Here is a 15,185-nt window from a genome sequence, read left to right on the forward strand (position 1 = left end):
GTAGAGCCTCTATACCCTTCTGTCACCGCAATGAACTTGGTTCCTCAAAGCACGAGTTGTAGTTCTACCGCTTAGATTTCGAAAACAATATGGCAGACCTTTGCACAACTCTTCTCCCTACAGGAGACCATACAGGTTCGCTAGCAAAGTTCTCTTCCGCACAAATCCGTTCTGGAGCATCTGGGAGCACCATAAAAATACAGAATGAGTATACTTGGCAGTCTAAGCGGTTGTGCTAGGGTGAGTGCTCGAGCTATCACGGGAGTGGTAGGATAAGAGTTAAGCCTGTTCCTCCTAAGCAGCTCACCTCGTCCTTAACAGCTGCCGAGGGCGAACAGTGTGCCCTAGAGTTTAGGATTTCAGCCACATTGCGCGGCCTGCAGTTCTCTTTGACGCGTCTTTGATTTCTTGGAACGTTTTACAAAACCGGTACATTGCGCTCACCTCTATACGTGCGAATTCTCGGGTCGGGTAAGGGCTCAAACTTCGTCACAGCGGAGATGGCCATGGGCTTGTGCCATCGGAAAGGACAGGATAAACGGGAACAAGGGGTTCTTGGCACAGGCGGTGTTGACGGCAGAGATGAGTGAACCGGCCGAGGCTGCGTTGAAAGCCTGTGCGGGCGCCCATCCCACGGCTGAGGCTGCTGCGACCAAGGTAGAGGCCACGGCTGGGGTGAGGTCTGAGGGGGAGGTGCAGGCCACATATCGTGCGATGGCTGAAAGCGATGTGAAGGCCAAAATCTGTGGTTATGGTGAAAACAAGCATTTGACCCGGGTTCTGGAGATGGCTTGGACCACGAAGTATACTCCGGATGTGGCACAGACCAAGAATTTGGCCAAGACTCTGGATACGGATTGGGTGACGGGCTCTGCCACGACTCGGGATTCGGCATCGACCAGGGGCTCTGACACGGCTCGGTATAGGGCTCCGACCAGGAACTATGACATGGCTCAGGATATGGGTTCGACCCGGGGCTCAGCCACGGCTCGGGATACGGGTTCCACTCGGTGCTCTGCCACGGCTGTAGATACGGCTTCGACCAGGGGTTATGCCGCGGCTTGTGATACGGCTTCGATCCGGGGCTCTGCCACGGCTCGGGATATGGCTTCGACCAGGGCTTCTGCCACGACTCGGGATATGGCTCCGACCAGGGGTTCTGCCACGGCTCAGGATACGGCTCCGACCAGGGACTCTGCCAGGAGTCAGGATACGGCTTCGGCCAAGGGCTCTGCCATGCCTCGGGATACGGCTTCGACCAAGAACCCTGCCATGGCTCGGGATATGGGTTCAACCAGGGGCTCTGCCACGGCTCGGGATAAGGCTTCGTCCAAGAACCCTGCCATGCCTCGGGAAACGGCTTCGACCAAAGACTCTGCCATGGTCCAGCAGAAGGGCTGTACCCAGAAACTGGCCATGACTCGGCATACGACTTGGACTGATGGACGGACCATGATTGCGGCGACGGTCTGGACCACGGTCCAGATGGGGAATTGGACGACGGCTCGAGTGAAGGCTGGGCTGAATGGGCGGGAGGAAACCATAGCGATTGCTGTGGCGATGAAGGAGTGTTGGGCGACGACTGAGACCATGAGCCGGGGCGGTATTCATGGGACGGCTGGTACCATGGCACAAGCCATGGCTCAGTCGATTGTTCAGACCAAGGCACGAACCACGGTTCTGGAGTCGGTTGAACAGGATAGGTAGGCAAGTAGCAGGGCGACTCTTGTGCACAAAGTATGGCGCACGGGTTGGCGCAAGGCGAAGGCCATGGTACATGCCAAGGGACCGGCAAGGGTATGGGCCTCGGGCTTGGAGCGGGTTCAGTGACGGGGGCAGTTGTAGGTTCGGCTGTTATGGTAGGAGTGCGGTAAGGAGTAGATGCTGCGTAGACATGGGAAGAGGAGGTAGCTTAGGATAGAGTATAGAATCACGATGGCTAAAATTGCAAAAATGATCATGTCACTGTTTATGAGGTTTATTGAATTCGTATGAAGGTATCAGTGAGGATAGGCTTCTTTAATTTTGGCTTTATGGAACTGGCCTAATTTAGTGGTGACAATAACTTGAACGCACTCTTTCCCTTTTCTTATTTCGTTCCGTGGCCGAATAGCTGTCACCAGTGCATATTACTAATGCGAAAGCATTATATGGCTCATGAGGCGGAAATCCAGTGTAGTCGGCATTGGCGTAACGACGATGGTCCAAAAAGTCAAGTTAGCCAATCGAAGCAGAGTGAATTAAGGTGAAGTTAATTAAGACATGTTTAATTAAGATAGAGTTCACTACGGCACTCGAACCCACGGTCTTTGGTGGGAATCGAATCTGCGAGATTTGGTGTTAAGGCGAATTTAATTAGGGCACAGTTAATTAAGGTAGATTTAATTAAGGCACATGTTTAATAAAGAGTTCATTACGGCACTCTAACCCACGACCTTTGATGGTCGCAATGATTTCTCATTCATCCACGTAGGGATAACTAAGTGCCGCTTGAATTTCTTTTCTTTTAGTTTTCCTCGGCCTCCAAAAAGGAGTAGCCGACACCAAATAATGATACCAACCTTTTCTTTAATTTGATATTAATGAAAAAATTAGGTGTGGCTTTGCTATCGCAAACACCAATGACCAAAGGAGTAGAGGGGAAGCCTCAGCAAAGTTGTGCAAAGCTAGGCGAAGAAGAGCGTGGTTTAGCAAAGCAGGGTAAAAGCTAAGCAGGGTGTAATGGAGTTAAACATTGATAGGCTATCGTTTTGCTTGGCTATCACTATTGTAATTTTAACTGGGATACATAGCACTAGAACGACACAAGGACGAAAAAGAACACAGGACGAGCGCTTCCTGTGTTCTTCTTCGTCCTTGTGTCGTTCTAGCGCTATGTATCCCAGTTAAAATTACAATGACCTACCAACACGCCCAAACTTCTTCCCTGCTATCACTATTGCTTGACTAAAGTCGTCTTTAATTTTTTATGCCCTGTATGGCGCATATACGTGCTAATGCAAAGAGAGACCATTAAAGCAATCAGAGGTGGTCATAGCGCTAGAAGACACGGACAAGAACGAGAGAACAGGACGAGCGCTACTTCATAGGTCATAGCACTCGTCCTGTTCTCTTTTCTTGTCCGTGTCTTCTAGAGCTATGACCACCTCTGATGTATCTAACCAACTAGCCCAAAAAGCCATACTTGCAGAATTAAAGCAATGTCAAGTCTTCAGACTGCTTTTTTTTATTGATAGCCTTCACTGAGTACCCCAGTTTCGCCAGTTGTCATTTCACTGTCGTCACTATATTCAACTACTTCTCTAACTTCAGTGGTGCACTCGCTATCTACAAATTCCTCGCCTTGCTCTTCTCCTAACTTTCATGAACTTCAGAATCTTCCAGATCACCTCGAAACGCATCACACATCTCTTCATCGGGTGCTTCTTCGATTGGCCTAGCTTCATCGTCTTCGTTGGTAGTCAATCTCATCTCATCCAACTGACCAATGTATTGACTTTATCCACGATGACGTCCTACGAAGGGCCGACTTCGAACATCTGTATCTTCGCTTCAGTGACGATTAGCTTCGACTGCTCGGGATCGGCTCTCGGTTTCCAGGCACGCTAACGAGCCGCTTCTCTACGGCGTTCCAATCGAGCGGCTTCTTCGGGAGTACTAGCGGTCGGCTTCGCCATTGCGCTACGTCGAGAAAGTCCAGGGCGAGAAAGAGGACCGCCAATGTGAGAGCTTGCCTGTTACTAGGTAGCGCTGATGTCATTACTAACGCCATACCACGTGCGCTCGGCGCGGCCGTGTATTGGCTGCGCTCCTACTCAACTTCGCCCTGCTACCTGTGCCGCCGATCCTCCTCTCCACTCACCATCCTCCTCCCCCTTGCCACACTCTTCGCTCTCGAGCGCTTTCCCTCTCGCTATACATAGCCCCTCTCCCAACTTGGCTACGCTGCAAACATCGCTGCGCACGGACCAAGCTCGACTTTACCAGCTCCGCTGTAAAATTGCCGCCCAAGCACTCCGCAAAGATGGTTAACCAGCTAAGCTGTAACGTGCGGCCCCGGTGTTTATCGCTGGGTTAATCCTGACGGTTCATTAAATGACGGCTTGGTAGGCTGCCGGATCCTCGGTACGCAGTTGCGCTCGGCCACCAGGGCCTGTCCTTGCGCCCGGAGTACAGCATCGGCACGGCGAACACGAGCTTTCTCACGGTGCTGCTGTCAGCGCGTAAGCTGCCTGCTGTTCGGGAGCTCGTACGATGCGTGGCCTACCCATGTCGGAGAGAAACTGCTGCACGCGCGCTCGGCTGCGACGGAGAGAACGACGTCACTGACGGCGCAGCCAATGCTGTGCGTCTTTTTTTTTATTTTACGTCTGACAAGCGTAGCTCAAGGGCGCGTTACAGGTCCCGGAGCCCACCACCCGGAGTCCACAGGGGTATGTGCCATTGCGCTTGGACCCTTTCTGCACTATCAGCAGGATCGGCCCACATTTCTGCGCACATCGGACGGACAGATTTTGGAAGGTGTTTCCGTCGACGCCCTTGTAGATACTGGAGCCGCTGTTTCTGTTACACATCGTGAACTGTGCTTCCGTCTGCGAAAAGTGCAAACGCCGTATGTTGGTCCGGTCCTATGCGGTGCCAATGACGTTCGCATCTTTCCTACCAGATAGTGCACAGCTCACGTCCTGATAGACGGTATTCGTCATCATGTGCAACTTGCGGTGCTTTCGACGTGCGCTCATCAGATGATATTGGGATGGGACTTCCTGCCCGCTGCTTCTGCACTAATTTCGTGCGGTGACCCAAGGATTCACATCAGCGACACCGAGACTTATCCCGTTTCCTATTCCCCGTGTCCCAACCTCATTGCAGCAGCGGATTTTATTATCCAACCAGACGAAGAACGTGTTCTTGCCCTTAAGTCAACAGACATTGTCGACGGAGACGCATTGGTTGTACCTTCTCAGCGCTGCATTTCTCGAGGACTCGCCATCGCTTCTTGCTTGGTCCGGTTCTCGAGTGGCTATGGCAACCTCACAGCCGTTAATACGACTCCTGAGCCACTACTACTGCCGAAAGGGTCTACTGTCGCCAAGCTCGCCGACGCTGCGCCGGTATGTGTCGTCAGTGTTTCGCCTGCCACATCTTCCGCGCATTGTACGCCCGCAGAAGGCCACACTAGTGCTATTAAGGCCACCTTGAGTGCAGATCTCAATCCGGCCCAGACGGATGCACTCCTCACCATTTTAATGAAGCATGAAGCTTGTTTTGACGTTTCTTCGCGAGGCCTGGATCAGACCACTGTAACTACTCATCGAATTGAAACAGACGGCTCTCGCATCATTCGCCGTCGCCCGTACCGTGTGTCACCTTCGGAGCGAAAAGTTATAGAACAAGTGAACGACATGCTGACACGCAACATTATAAGGCATTCAGCAAGCCCTTGGTCTTCTCCTGTTGTGCTTGTTAAAAAAAAAAGGATGGTTCGGTGCGCTTTTGCATCGATTATAGGGCGCTAAACAAAATTACCCGCAAGGATGTTTATCCAATGCCTCGTATTGACGATGCTTTGGATACCTTACAAGGTGCCGAGTATTTCTCGAGCCTCGACTTGCGCTCCGGATATCGGCACATTCTAATGCATGAGCAAGATAAAGAAAAGAGTGCGTTTGCTACACCTGATGGCCTTTTCGAGTTTAACGTGATGCCTTTTGGACTGTGCAATGCGCCAGCTACGTTTGAACCTATGATAGATACAGTACTACGTGGCTTAAAATGGAAGACATGCCTTTGTTACTTGGACGACATTGTCATGTTTTGTCGAGTTTCTCCCTGCACCTACAACGTCTAGACCAAGTTCTGACGTGTCTAGCAAAGGCTGGTCTTCAACTCAATACTAAAAAGTGCCACTTTGTAAGCCGAAGCATTAAAATATTGGGCCACGTCGTCAGTAAGCATGGCATCCAGCCTGATCCCGGTAAAATCGCTGCAGTGCTGCAATTTCCGCCACCAACCACACTTAAAGAACTCCGCAGCTTTCTAGGACTCGCGTCCTACTTCCGCCGCTTTGTCCGTGACTTCGCCACCATCGTCGCTCCTCTACACAAACTTCTGACTTCGAGCGCGTCCTTTGTGTGGTCGGACGACTGTGAAGCCGCCTTCCAGATCCTCAAACGACTTCTCACGTCAGGGCCCGTGCTCCGTCATTTCGATGCAACCGCCCCGGCTATTCTACACACTGATGCCAGTGGGCATGGAATTGGCGCTGTCCTGCTGCAGCGGAATCAGAAGTCTGAAGAGCAAGTCGTGGCTTATGCAAGTCGTACTCTTTCTCCTGCTGAGCGCAACTACACAATTACAGAACAGGAACGCCTCGCCATCGTGTGGTCAATACGAAAATTTCGACCCTATGTCTACGGTCGCCATTTCACAATTGTGACCGACCATCATGTTCTCTGTTGGTTGTCGTCCCTGAAAAACTTGTCTGGACGCCTCGGCCATTGGGTACTGCGCTTGCAGGAATATGACTTCACTGTCACGTATAGGTCAGGCAAACAACATCAAGATGCCGACGCTTTGTCACGCTGCCCGCTGTCTCCAAACGCCCATGCTTCACCTTCGGTCTGCACGTCACCATCTAGCCACACGTCTCAGCACACGTCCAGTAGCCCGGGACAGGTGGTTGCCTCAGTTGACTTTCTTCTGTCTACTGACCTCGTCTCACTCCAGTGTACGGACCCATACTGCCGAACGCTAATCGACCGACTTAATGGCTTGGCACGACCCCCCAACAGTCGCTTAAGACGACAACTTTCACGTTTTAAGCTTCAGGGTGGAGCGTTATTTCGATTAATCTACCATCCTTCCGGTAACCGGTGGGTACCAGTCATACCTCGCTCACTTCGACTCCAAGTATTAGAAGCATTTAACGACGACGCGACGGCTGGCCACTTGGGCTTTCTTAAGACCTACGACCGCATCAAAACGCGTTGTTTCTGGCTGGGCCTTTGCATCTCTGTCGACAAATACGTTAGCTCCTGCGCGCCATGCCAACACAGAAAACGCTCTACATCCCTTCCAGCCGGTCCTCTGCAGCCTCTACCATGCCCGTCCACCCCCTTCGAAATTGTGGGCATAGACTTGTACGGACCCCTCCCACTCACGCCCGCTGGTCAACGCTGGATCGTTACCGCAGCGGATCATCTCACGCGGTACGCTGAGACAGCTGCTCTTCGCTCTGGTACTGCCTCCGAAGTCGCCGAGTTTTTCGTGCACGCTATCGTTTTGCGCCACGGCGCACCTTGTGTCCTCCTGAGTGACCCTGGCAAGACGTTCCTTTCGCATGTGCTTCGTGAAGCCCTCCAGGCCTCTGACACCACCCATAAGAGCACATCAGCGTACCATCCGCAAACAAATGGTCTTACAGAGCGTTTTCATCGAATTTTGTCCGACATGATGTCAATGTATGTTCGACCCGATCACACCAACTGGGACACCATTCTACCTTTCGTGACGTTTGCGTATAATACTGCCGTCCAACGTACAACCAATTACAGTCCCTTCTTCCTTGTGTACGGTCGTGCGGCAGTCTTTCGTCTTGGACACTACACTCCTTTCAGCACCTGCTGCTCCATCCGCGTCTCTTCCTGAAGAATTTGCTGCTCGCATCGCCCGCTGCCGTGAAATTACCCGCGCCAACACCGCTACCATTCAGGACAAAAGGAAAATTCGCTATGATGCGACGCGTCGCGTTGCTTCGTTCCGCCCAGGCGACGAAGTTCTTTTGTGGACACCTGTTCGCGCACCGGGCCTCTTCGAAAAGTTTCTCCACAGATATCTCGGCCTCTACACCGTTTTGCAAAGAACTTCGGCCGTTAACTACCGCGTCACTCCTGTCAGCTCAGCTACTGACCGCCGCCGCCGCACTACGGAAATCGTTCACGTATCTCGCCTGAAACCCTACATTCGCCGTACCTACCCTTTCTAGCTTGCGGTCTTGCTGACCGCTTTCCTGAAGGGGGGGGGGGGGGGAAGTTAGTGTGAGGGCATTTTGTGCATATCGTCGTCGTCATCTGTACATACGACTCATCACCTTTTGTGAGTGCTATTTGTGCATATCGTCGTCGTCATTTTTACATACGACTCATCATCATCTTTTGTCTCGTGCGGTGCTTCGTCTCTGACTCGGGCGGCTGCTCGGAAATAAAGGCATCGCATCGGCCGCGATATATATATATATATATATATATATATATATATATTGTTACGAAGCACTTGGGGAAAGCGTTCGCGACTAGCACGATAAAGCAGCGAGAGGTAGCACAGCCCCGATTGAGCACGACACAAGGCTTATCGCTCTCGTCGTTCTCTCACAGACACATCCCCACTGCTCCGTATTTCACAGTACTATATAATATAGATATATATATATATCCCCCCCCCGGAAAAATGAAAACTTTCCACCTATGATTTATTTTCTCTAATGCTTTCGTCAAGTCCACAAATACAGAAGCTGCGTAGCTACCCTCATCGATAGCGAGCTTTAGTGCATCGGTTAGCGCAAAAAGAGCAAGCTCAGTCGAGTAACCCGAGCGAAAGCCGTATTGTAATGGTGAGAGAATGTTGAATTTGTTAAGGTAATTAGTTAAGCGTTTTTCGATAAGCTTTACAATTACTTTGATGAAGAAAGGTTGTACACAGATAGGGCGATAATTGAGATTAAAGCGATATATATATGCAGCTTCGCTGTAAAGAACAACAGTACGGATGATCCGCAACAGTGCGTATGATGCCATGCTGCCATAGCTATATAACCACACGCAAACATTAAGGTGAGGCATGACAAAATTGAAAGCGAACTAGACCGATGAATATTCCTATTCGTGGCAAGATTCACCTGCAATTGAGGATGATTAAAATTGGGAAGACGCTTAAGCTTGGCTTTTAAGAGTGGAACGCGATAGCATTCAAAGATCCCTGACTGCTACTCATGGCTCCCGACGACTGCAGCTCATGCAACCGTAATGGTTACTGGCAAACACTGGCGCGAACGCTATGCACGTAGGTGAGCTTTCTGGTGGAAGCGCGGCCTCTTGTGTGGGGCGATCCCGGAGATGGTGCACAACCGCGCCAAAGAAATTACATCATTTTCAGGTTTCCGTATTTCTTTCGCACGTTTAATATTTCAGTCTGAGAAGATCTAACATAAAAGGCATGCGCTGTGGGTGTTTCGGTTCATGACATTTGTTTGTGGATTGTAATTCTAAAAATTCTGATAAATAGCTTTGCCAAGAATGCAAGACAAGGTATGGGAAACATTAATGATAGAATGGTGTGGCATACCTAAACGTGGTTGGGGTTGATTTTCTCGGCCGCGGGCGCCAATGCCGACGCCAACGCCGGATTTTCTGCGACAGGAGGCCCTAAACATTATCGCGTTAATAGAGTTTATTGGCGCAAGGGCCGGATGGGGTCAAAAAGCGCCAAGGCCATGATATAACTGCAAGTGGCAGTACCGTCAATGCATTAGCGTGAATATGTGCCCCACTACATTTTTAACCACACTTATCGGGAACAAAGGAAGTTTCGGGAACACAGGAGCGCGTGGCTTGCAATACTATCAGCGCATTCTAACGGCTCGGCACTGCGCACACAATTAAAACAACGGCGCTTCTAGCCGCATCCCTACGCTGCTTGCGTCGGTTTGAACTTCGGTATCGGCGTTTTCGTCGAAATGCGCAATTATTGGCGGCGACTACAGGCATCGCTTCAGTTCTTCAAATGCGTGCACTTGCGGTGTCTCCCACTCGAACGCGACGTAAGCCTTTGTGAGGTACGTCAATGGCTTGGCGATCCGTGAAGAGCCCTTTGACGAAGCGCCTGTAATAGGCGCACAGTCCAAGAAATCTACGCATTGCCTTCTTGTCGGCTGGCGGAGGAAAGTCAGAGATGGCCGCAGTCTTCTGTGGATTAGGGCACACTCCAGACTTTTTGATTACGTGGCCCAAAAACAAAATCACCTCATATGCGAAGCGGCACTTTTCTGGCTTCAACGTGAGTCCGGAGGTCTTGATTGCTTGAAGAACTGTTTGAAGGCGCCGAAGGTGTTCTTCGAAGCTTGAGGCAAACAACGACATCGTCCAGGTAAACGAGGCAAGTCTGCCCCTTCAAGCCTGCCAGTACTGTATCCATGACGCGTTGGAAAGTCGCAGGTGTCGAGCAAAGGCCGAACGGCATGACCTTGAACTCGAACAGTCCGTCTGGTGTTATAAAGGCAGTCTTCCCCCTATCCCTCTCGTCAATTTCGATTTGCCAGTAGCCGGTTTTTATGCCCATCGTCGAAAAATACTTCGCGTTGTAGAGTCGATCTAAGGCGTCGTCTATTCGCAGGAGAGGGTATACGTCCTTCTTCGTGATTTTGTTGAGGCGACGATAATCGACACAGAAACGTAGGGTTCCATCCTTCTTCACTAGCACCACGGGGGATGCCCACGGATTCTTGGACTGCCGGATGATGTCGCGTAGCATTTCGTCTACTTGTTGCCTTATTGCCTCGCATTGGCGCGCCGAGACTCGGGACGGGCTCTGACGGAGTGGGCGGACATATTCGTCGGTTATGGTGCGGTGCTTGGCGACAGGGGTTTGTCGAATTTTTGATGACGACGAGAAGCAGTTCTTGTATTGGAGGAGCAGGGCTTTTAGCTGTTCTTTCTTGTGCCTGGGAAGGTTCTCATTTACGTCGAAAGCTGGTTCAGGTACTACAGTCATCGTTGCAGGTTCTCTAGAGTCTGTGAAGGCGAAAGCACTGCTGGCTTGTACTATTTCACCGATGTAGGCGACCGTGGTGCCTTTGTTAATGTGCTTGTATTCGTGGCAGAAGTTTGTGAGCATCACTCTTGCTTTCCCTTCACGTAGCTCAGCCATGCCTCTAGAGACGCAAATCTCGCGGTCGAGCAGTAAGTGATGATCGCCCTCGACGACGTCCTTCATGTCTGCAGGCACTTTGGTACCGACGGATATCAATACGCTTGAACGAGGTGGAACGGTGACTTGTTCTTCAAGCACATTCAAGGCATGGTAACTTACGCTTGTAGCCGGCGGTATCGCTTTGTGCGTTGAAAGTGTTATCGACTTGGACCTTAAGTCGATGACTGCACCATGTTGGTTTAGAAAGTCCATGCCTAGGATGACGTCCCTGGACCACTGCTGCATGATTACGAAGCTCGTCGGGTAAAGTGCAGATTCAAGCCGGCATTATTAGGTGGCCTCCCGCTGTGCGGATATCGGGTCCTTGCGAGGCGGTCTTCACCTTCTTCAACTTCGCGGCGAACGGGCCACTGGAGATGGAATAGTCGGCTCCAGTGTCAACGAGAGCGGTGACATTATGACCATTGATTAGCACGTCTAGGTCGGTAGACCGTCGTCTATCGTTGCGGTTAAATCGTGGCGTCGGATCACGGCTGCATCGACTTGCTCCGCTGCTGCTACGTCGCGTCAGCAGGTCTTCTTTCAGCGGCGAAGTGTTGTCGTCAAGGCTCGTGCCAGGTGGTGTGCTGATATCTAGTTGTGATGATGCGCGAGTCGTTGTCGTCGGCGGCGGAGGATCTTTGGTATTGCGTCGTACAGCAACCGCACCTCCATCGGTTGCTGCTTTTAGTTTCTCGGATAGGGGCACACGGACCGGCCCCGGGCTTGGCCAGTGTATGGTCAGCGCTGCGGCGACCGGTAGCGTCCTGGTGGCGGCGAGTGTGAGGGTCGTCGTGGTTGCCACTGGGCTCCGGTGAGGTAGTCGGCGATGTCACGTGGTCGCTCGCCAAGCTGTGGACGTGGCGCGTTGACGGCGAACACTCGTAGGCCCATCTAGCGGTATGGGCATCGGCGGTAGACATGGCCGGCTTCCCCGCAGTAATAACAGCGGGCGGTGGTCGGGGGCGCGCCAAATGTCCGTCTTTCTCGGGTAGCGGCACTGGGCGACGGGTGGGCATGCTGGCGGCGACGGCGGTGGACGACCTGAACTGCGGCGTTACGGGGCCCTGACGCGAGCGCGGAGGGGGACCTTGATGGCGGGCGAGTGCGACGTAGGTCATCGCTTCCGGCCGTGGTTGAGGCGATGCCGGAACTTCTGTCACTTTCAGTGACCGCTGAACCTATTCTTTAACTATGTCAGCGATTGAGGCCACCTGAGGCGGCGACCTTGGACATAACTTCTGCAACTCTTCCCGTACGACCGCTCTGATCGTTTCTCGGAGGTCGTCGGCGCCTAACGCTTGAGCTTCGGCGTAGTTTGTCAGGGCACGGTGGTCGTATTGCCTGGCGCGCGTTTCCAGCGTCTTCTCGATCGTTGTGGCCTCCGAAAGAAATTCTATGACAGTCTTGGGCGGGCTGCACATTAATCCGGCAAATAGTTGCTCTTTGACACCTCGCATCAAGAACCGAACTTCCTTTTCTTCAGACATGTCGGGGCCAGCATGGCGGAAGAGGCGAGTCATCGCCTCCGTGAAGATCGCGATGTTCTCGTTCGGTAATTGCACTCTGGTTTCTAAGAGAACCTCTGCCCTTTCCTTTCGTACGACACTCGTGAAAGTCCTCACGAAGTTCTCAAGAAAAAGGTCCCACGTCCCCAGAGTGGTCTCTCTGTTCTCAAACCAGGTCGTGGTCCTCTCGTATATCTCCAGCCAGGTTTCAGGGTCTTTAGCAGATGATCCACGGCAGGTCGGTGGCTCCCGAGGTTGTTGCAGCAGGATGGGGGACGCTGGGTCTGCCATTGGGGTCGTTGACTTGGCCTTGATCGCTGTGGTCTTCTCGGGAAGAAGTTGGTACTTTGGCAGAAGTCCTTGACGGCTATCGTCGGCTTTTATACATGAGTCATCGAAGGTCCCAGAGTAATCTCTGGTGCCCGCGTGTCTTCCAGAAAGTACTAGACAATTTGCGTCGCTCATACAATCAGATAACATAAGCATCGGTGACAACAGACAACGGATAGAAGCATCGATAAGGTTCGAGAAACTTCCGATACATGCAGGCGCGTCCTGTGCCTAGCGATAACGTTTAAAATCTGTTAGCCGGTGAAAAACGGTCACCGGTGAAAGATAAACATGTACACGTGTCAATATATACGAGGTGCTACCCAGAAGTTCCAGGAATTCAGTCGTAAAAAAATAAAGCGTTGACCATAACGCCTAATCAGCACTGTCTCCTTCAAAGTAGTCACCTTGGACATGTATACACTGACCCCCGCGTTTCTGTCGCGATTTCATGCGTTCGTGGAGCTCTCCAGGCGACAGTGTGTTGAGGGCCGCCTGCGATTCCGACTGGATCTCTTCAACAGGGTGATACTGATGTCCTTTCAGCCTCAACTTCAACTTTGGGAACAAGCAAAACTCACAAGGAGCGAGGTCAGGTGAATAGCGTGGGTGCGGAAGTACTGTGATTTGTTTATAAGTCAGGAACGGTCGAACAACGAGTGATGTGTGAGCGGGTGCGTTGTCGCGATGAAGAAGCCACTTGTTCTTCCACTCTTCCGGACGCTTGCGACGAATGCTCTCTCTTAGGCGCCTCAAGACGTCACAGTCAAGCTCGCTATTCACGGTTGTCAAGGAGGTAAGGATTCCTTGTGGGCAATTCCATGTAGCTTAAAGAAACAGTGAGCATGGGCGGACTTCACATTCACATAAACTTGACGTGCCCACTGCGGCCGCTGAGAATTTGGCGACTTCCATTACGACGACTGCTGTTTGGATTGAGGATCGTAGCCATAAACCCATGTCTCATCCCCAGTTATTTCACTGGAGAGGAATGTGGGATTGTCTGACTTGTTGCTTCAGTTCCGTACAGATAGAAACACGGGGCAGCTTCTGTTCGTCACTCAGCAGTCTTGGCACGAATTTTGCAGAAATGCGCCTCATGTTCAAACCATCCAACAAAATTCGCTGAACTGTGCTACACAACTATCCTACAATGTCGCGGACATCCTTTATAGTTAGCTTGTGCTTTCCAAAGTCAGCCTTACGAACTTCCGCTATCGTTTCCGGGGTTGTGCTCGTTGACGGGCGTCCAGAACGTTCATCGTCGTCAACACACATTCGACCCTCTTTGAAGCGTTTATGCCATAAGAATGTCCTACTTTGCCTCATGGTGTGGATTCCAAAAGCGTCCTCTAACATACGAGGAGTTTCTGCCGCAGTTTTGCCAAGTTTAAAACAAAACTTGATGCAAATTCTTCGCTTCTTTAAGTCTGCCATATGGGTTGCTAAGAAATGCGTCAAATCAGTGAAACATTTCGTTGCGAAACAACACTTCGCAAAACAGTACTTACATAGGCGTGCGCACGGGGGGGTTCAGGGGGGGGCGACCCGAACTCCAAGTTCGGGTCGTCTCGCGACATCTAACAAGCCGATGCGAGTTAACGGCAAATGCGATACCACGGTAACTGAACACCTTCCCCGATTTTATGAACTTCCGGAGTGTATATATATATAATTCATAATATTAGTTTTATTTTCGTACAACGTTGACACTGTCTTGGTATTCGTTTGTTCCCCCGACACGTGCGTAAAACATCGCAAAATAAATTCCGACAGAAAAGCGCTACGAAAAATCTGCGTTTTGAAAGGCGCATTACACGACTTGTTTGCGTCTCCGTTGGTTTCGTTATGCACGGAAACGCAGCGAGCACACGGGTAGATTTTTCGGTTCAGCCCATTGTCGTAAAAGTACGCCCTTTCGAGCGTAGCAGTTGTTTATATGTCGCTTCGTGAGATTTGAATTGTGACGTGCACAATTCACGACGACATCACAAGCATTGCGAACGAGAGAATCCCGAGGAGTAGTACGCGAAAAAGAAACCATACCGTCGAGGCGCGACTGCGCCGGCGGTATGGTTTCTTTTTCGACGGCATAAAACACCGACGCCAAAGTTCCCTCCCTCTAGTGCGCGCAACGAAAAAAAACAACCATAAAAAGACATCAGAGATGGTCATAGCGCTAGAAGACACGGACAAGAACGAGAGAACAAGACTAGCGCTCGTCTTGTTCTCTCGTTCTTGTCCGTGTCTTTTAGCGCTATGACCACCTCTGATGTATACAACCAACTAGCCCTAAAAGCCATACGCATAAAAGGACGCCGCGATGTAGCGCCAGGCGCCAACCCGTCTATGGCCAGCCGTCGGCGAAAAACCCTCCTCGCC

At 51.3% G+C, this 15,185-nt stretch overlaps 1 protein-coding gene across 1 annotated transcript in view; it reads right to left on the bottom strand.

Annotated features, from left to right (window-relative positions):
* Window positions 1-418: 418 nt before the first annotated feature.
* LOC125947268 (uncharacterized) overlaps window positions 419-15,185 on the bottom strand; it is a 101,085-nt gene continuing 86,318 nt past the window's right edge. The window contains exon 2 of the mRNA XM_049671683.1: window positions 419-1,884. Coding sequence (XP_049527640.1) covers window positions 419-1,884 — 1,466 coding nt within the window. The remainder of the gene's footprint in view (window positions 1,885-15,185) is intronic.

The sequence above is a fragment of the Dermacentor silvarum genome, chromosome 7, assembly GCF_013339745.2.
Source record: "Dermacentor silvarum isolate Dsil-2018 chromosome 7, BIME_Dsil_1.4, whole genome shotgun sequence".
NCBI classification, from domain to species: domain Eukaryota; kingdom Metazoa; phylum Arthropoda; class Arachnida; order Ixodida; family Ixodidae; genus Dermacentor; species Dermacentor silvarum.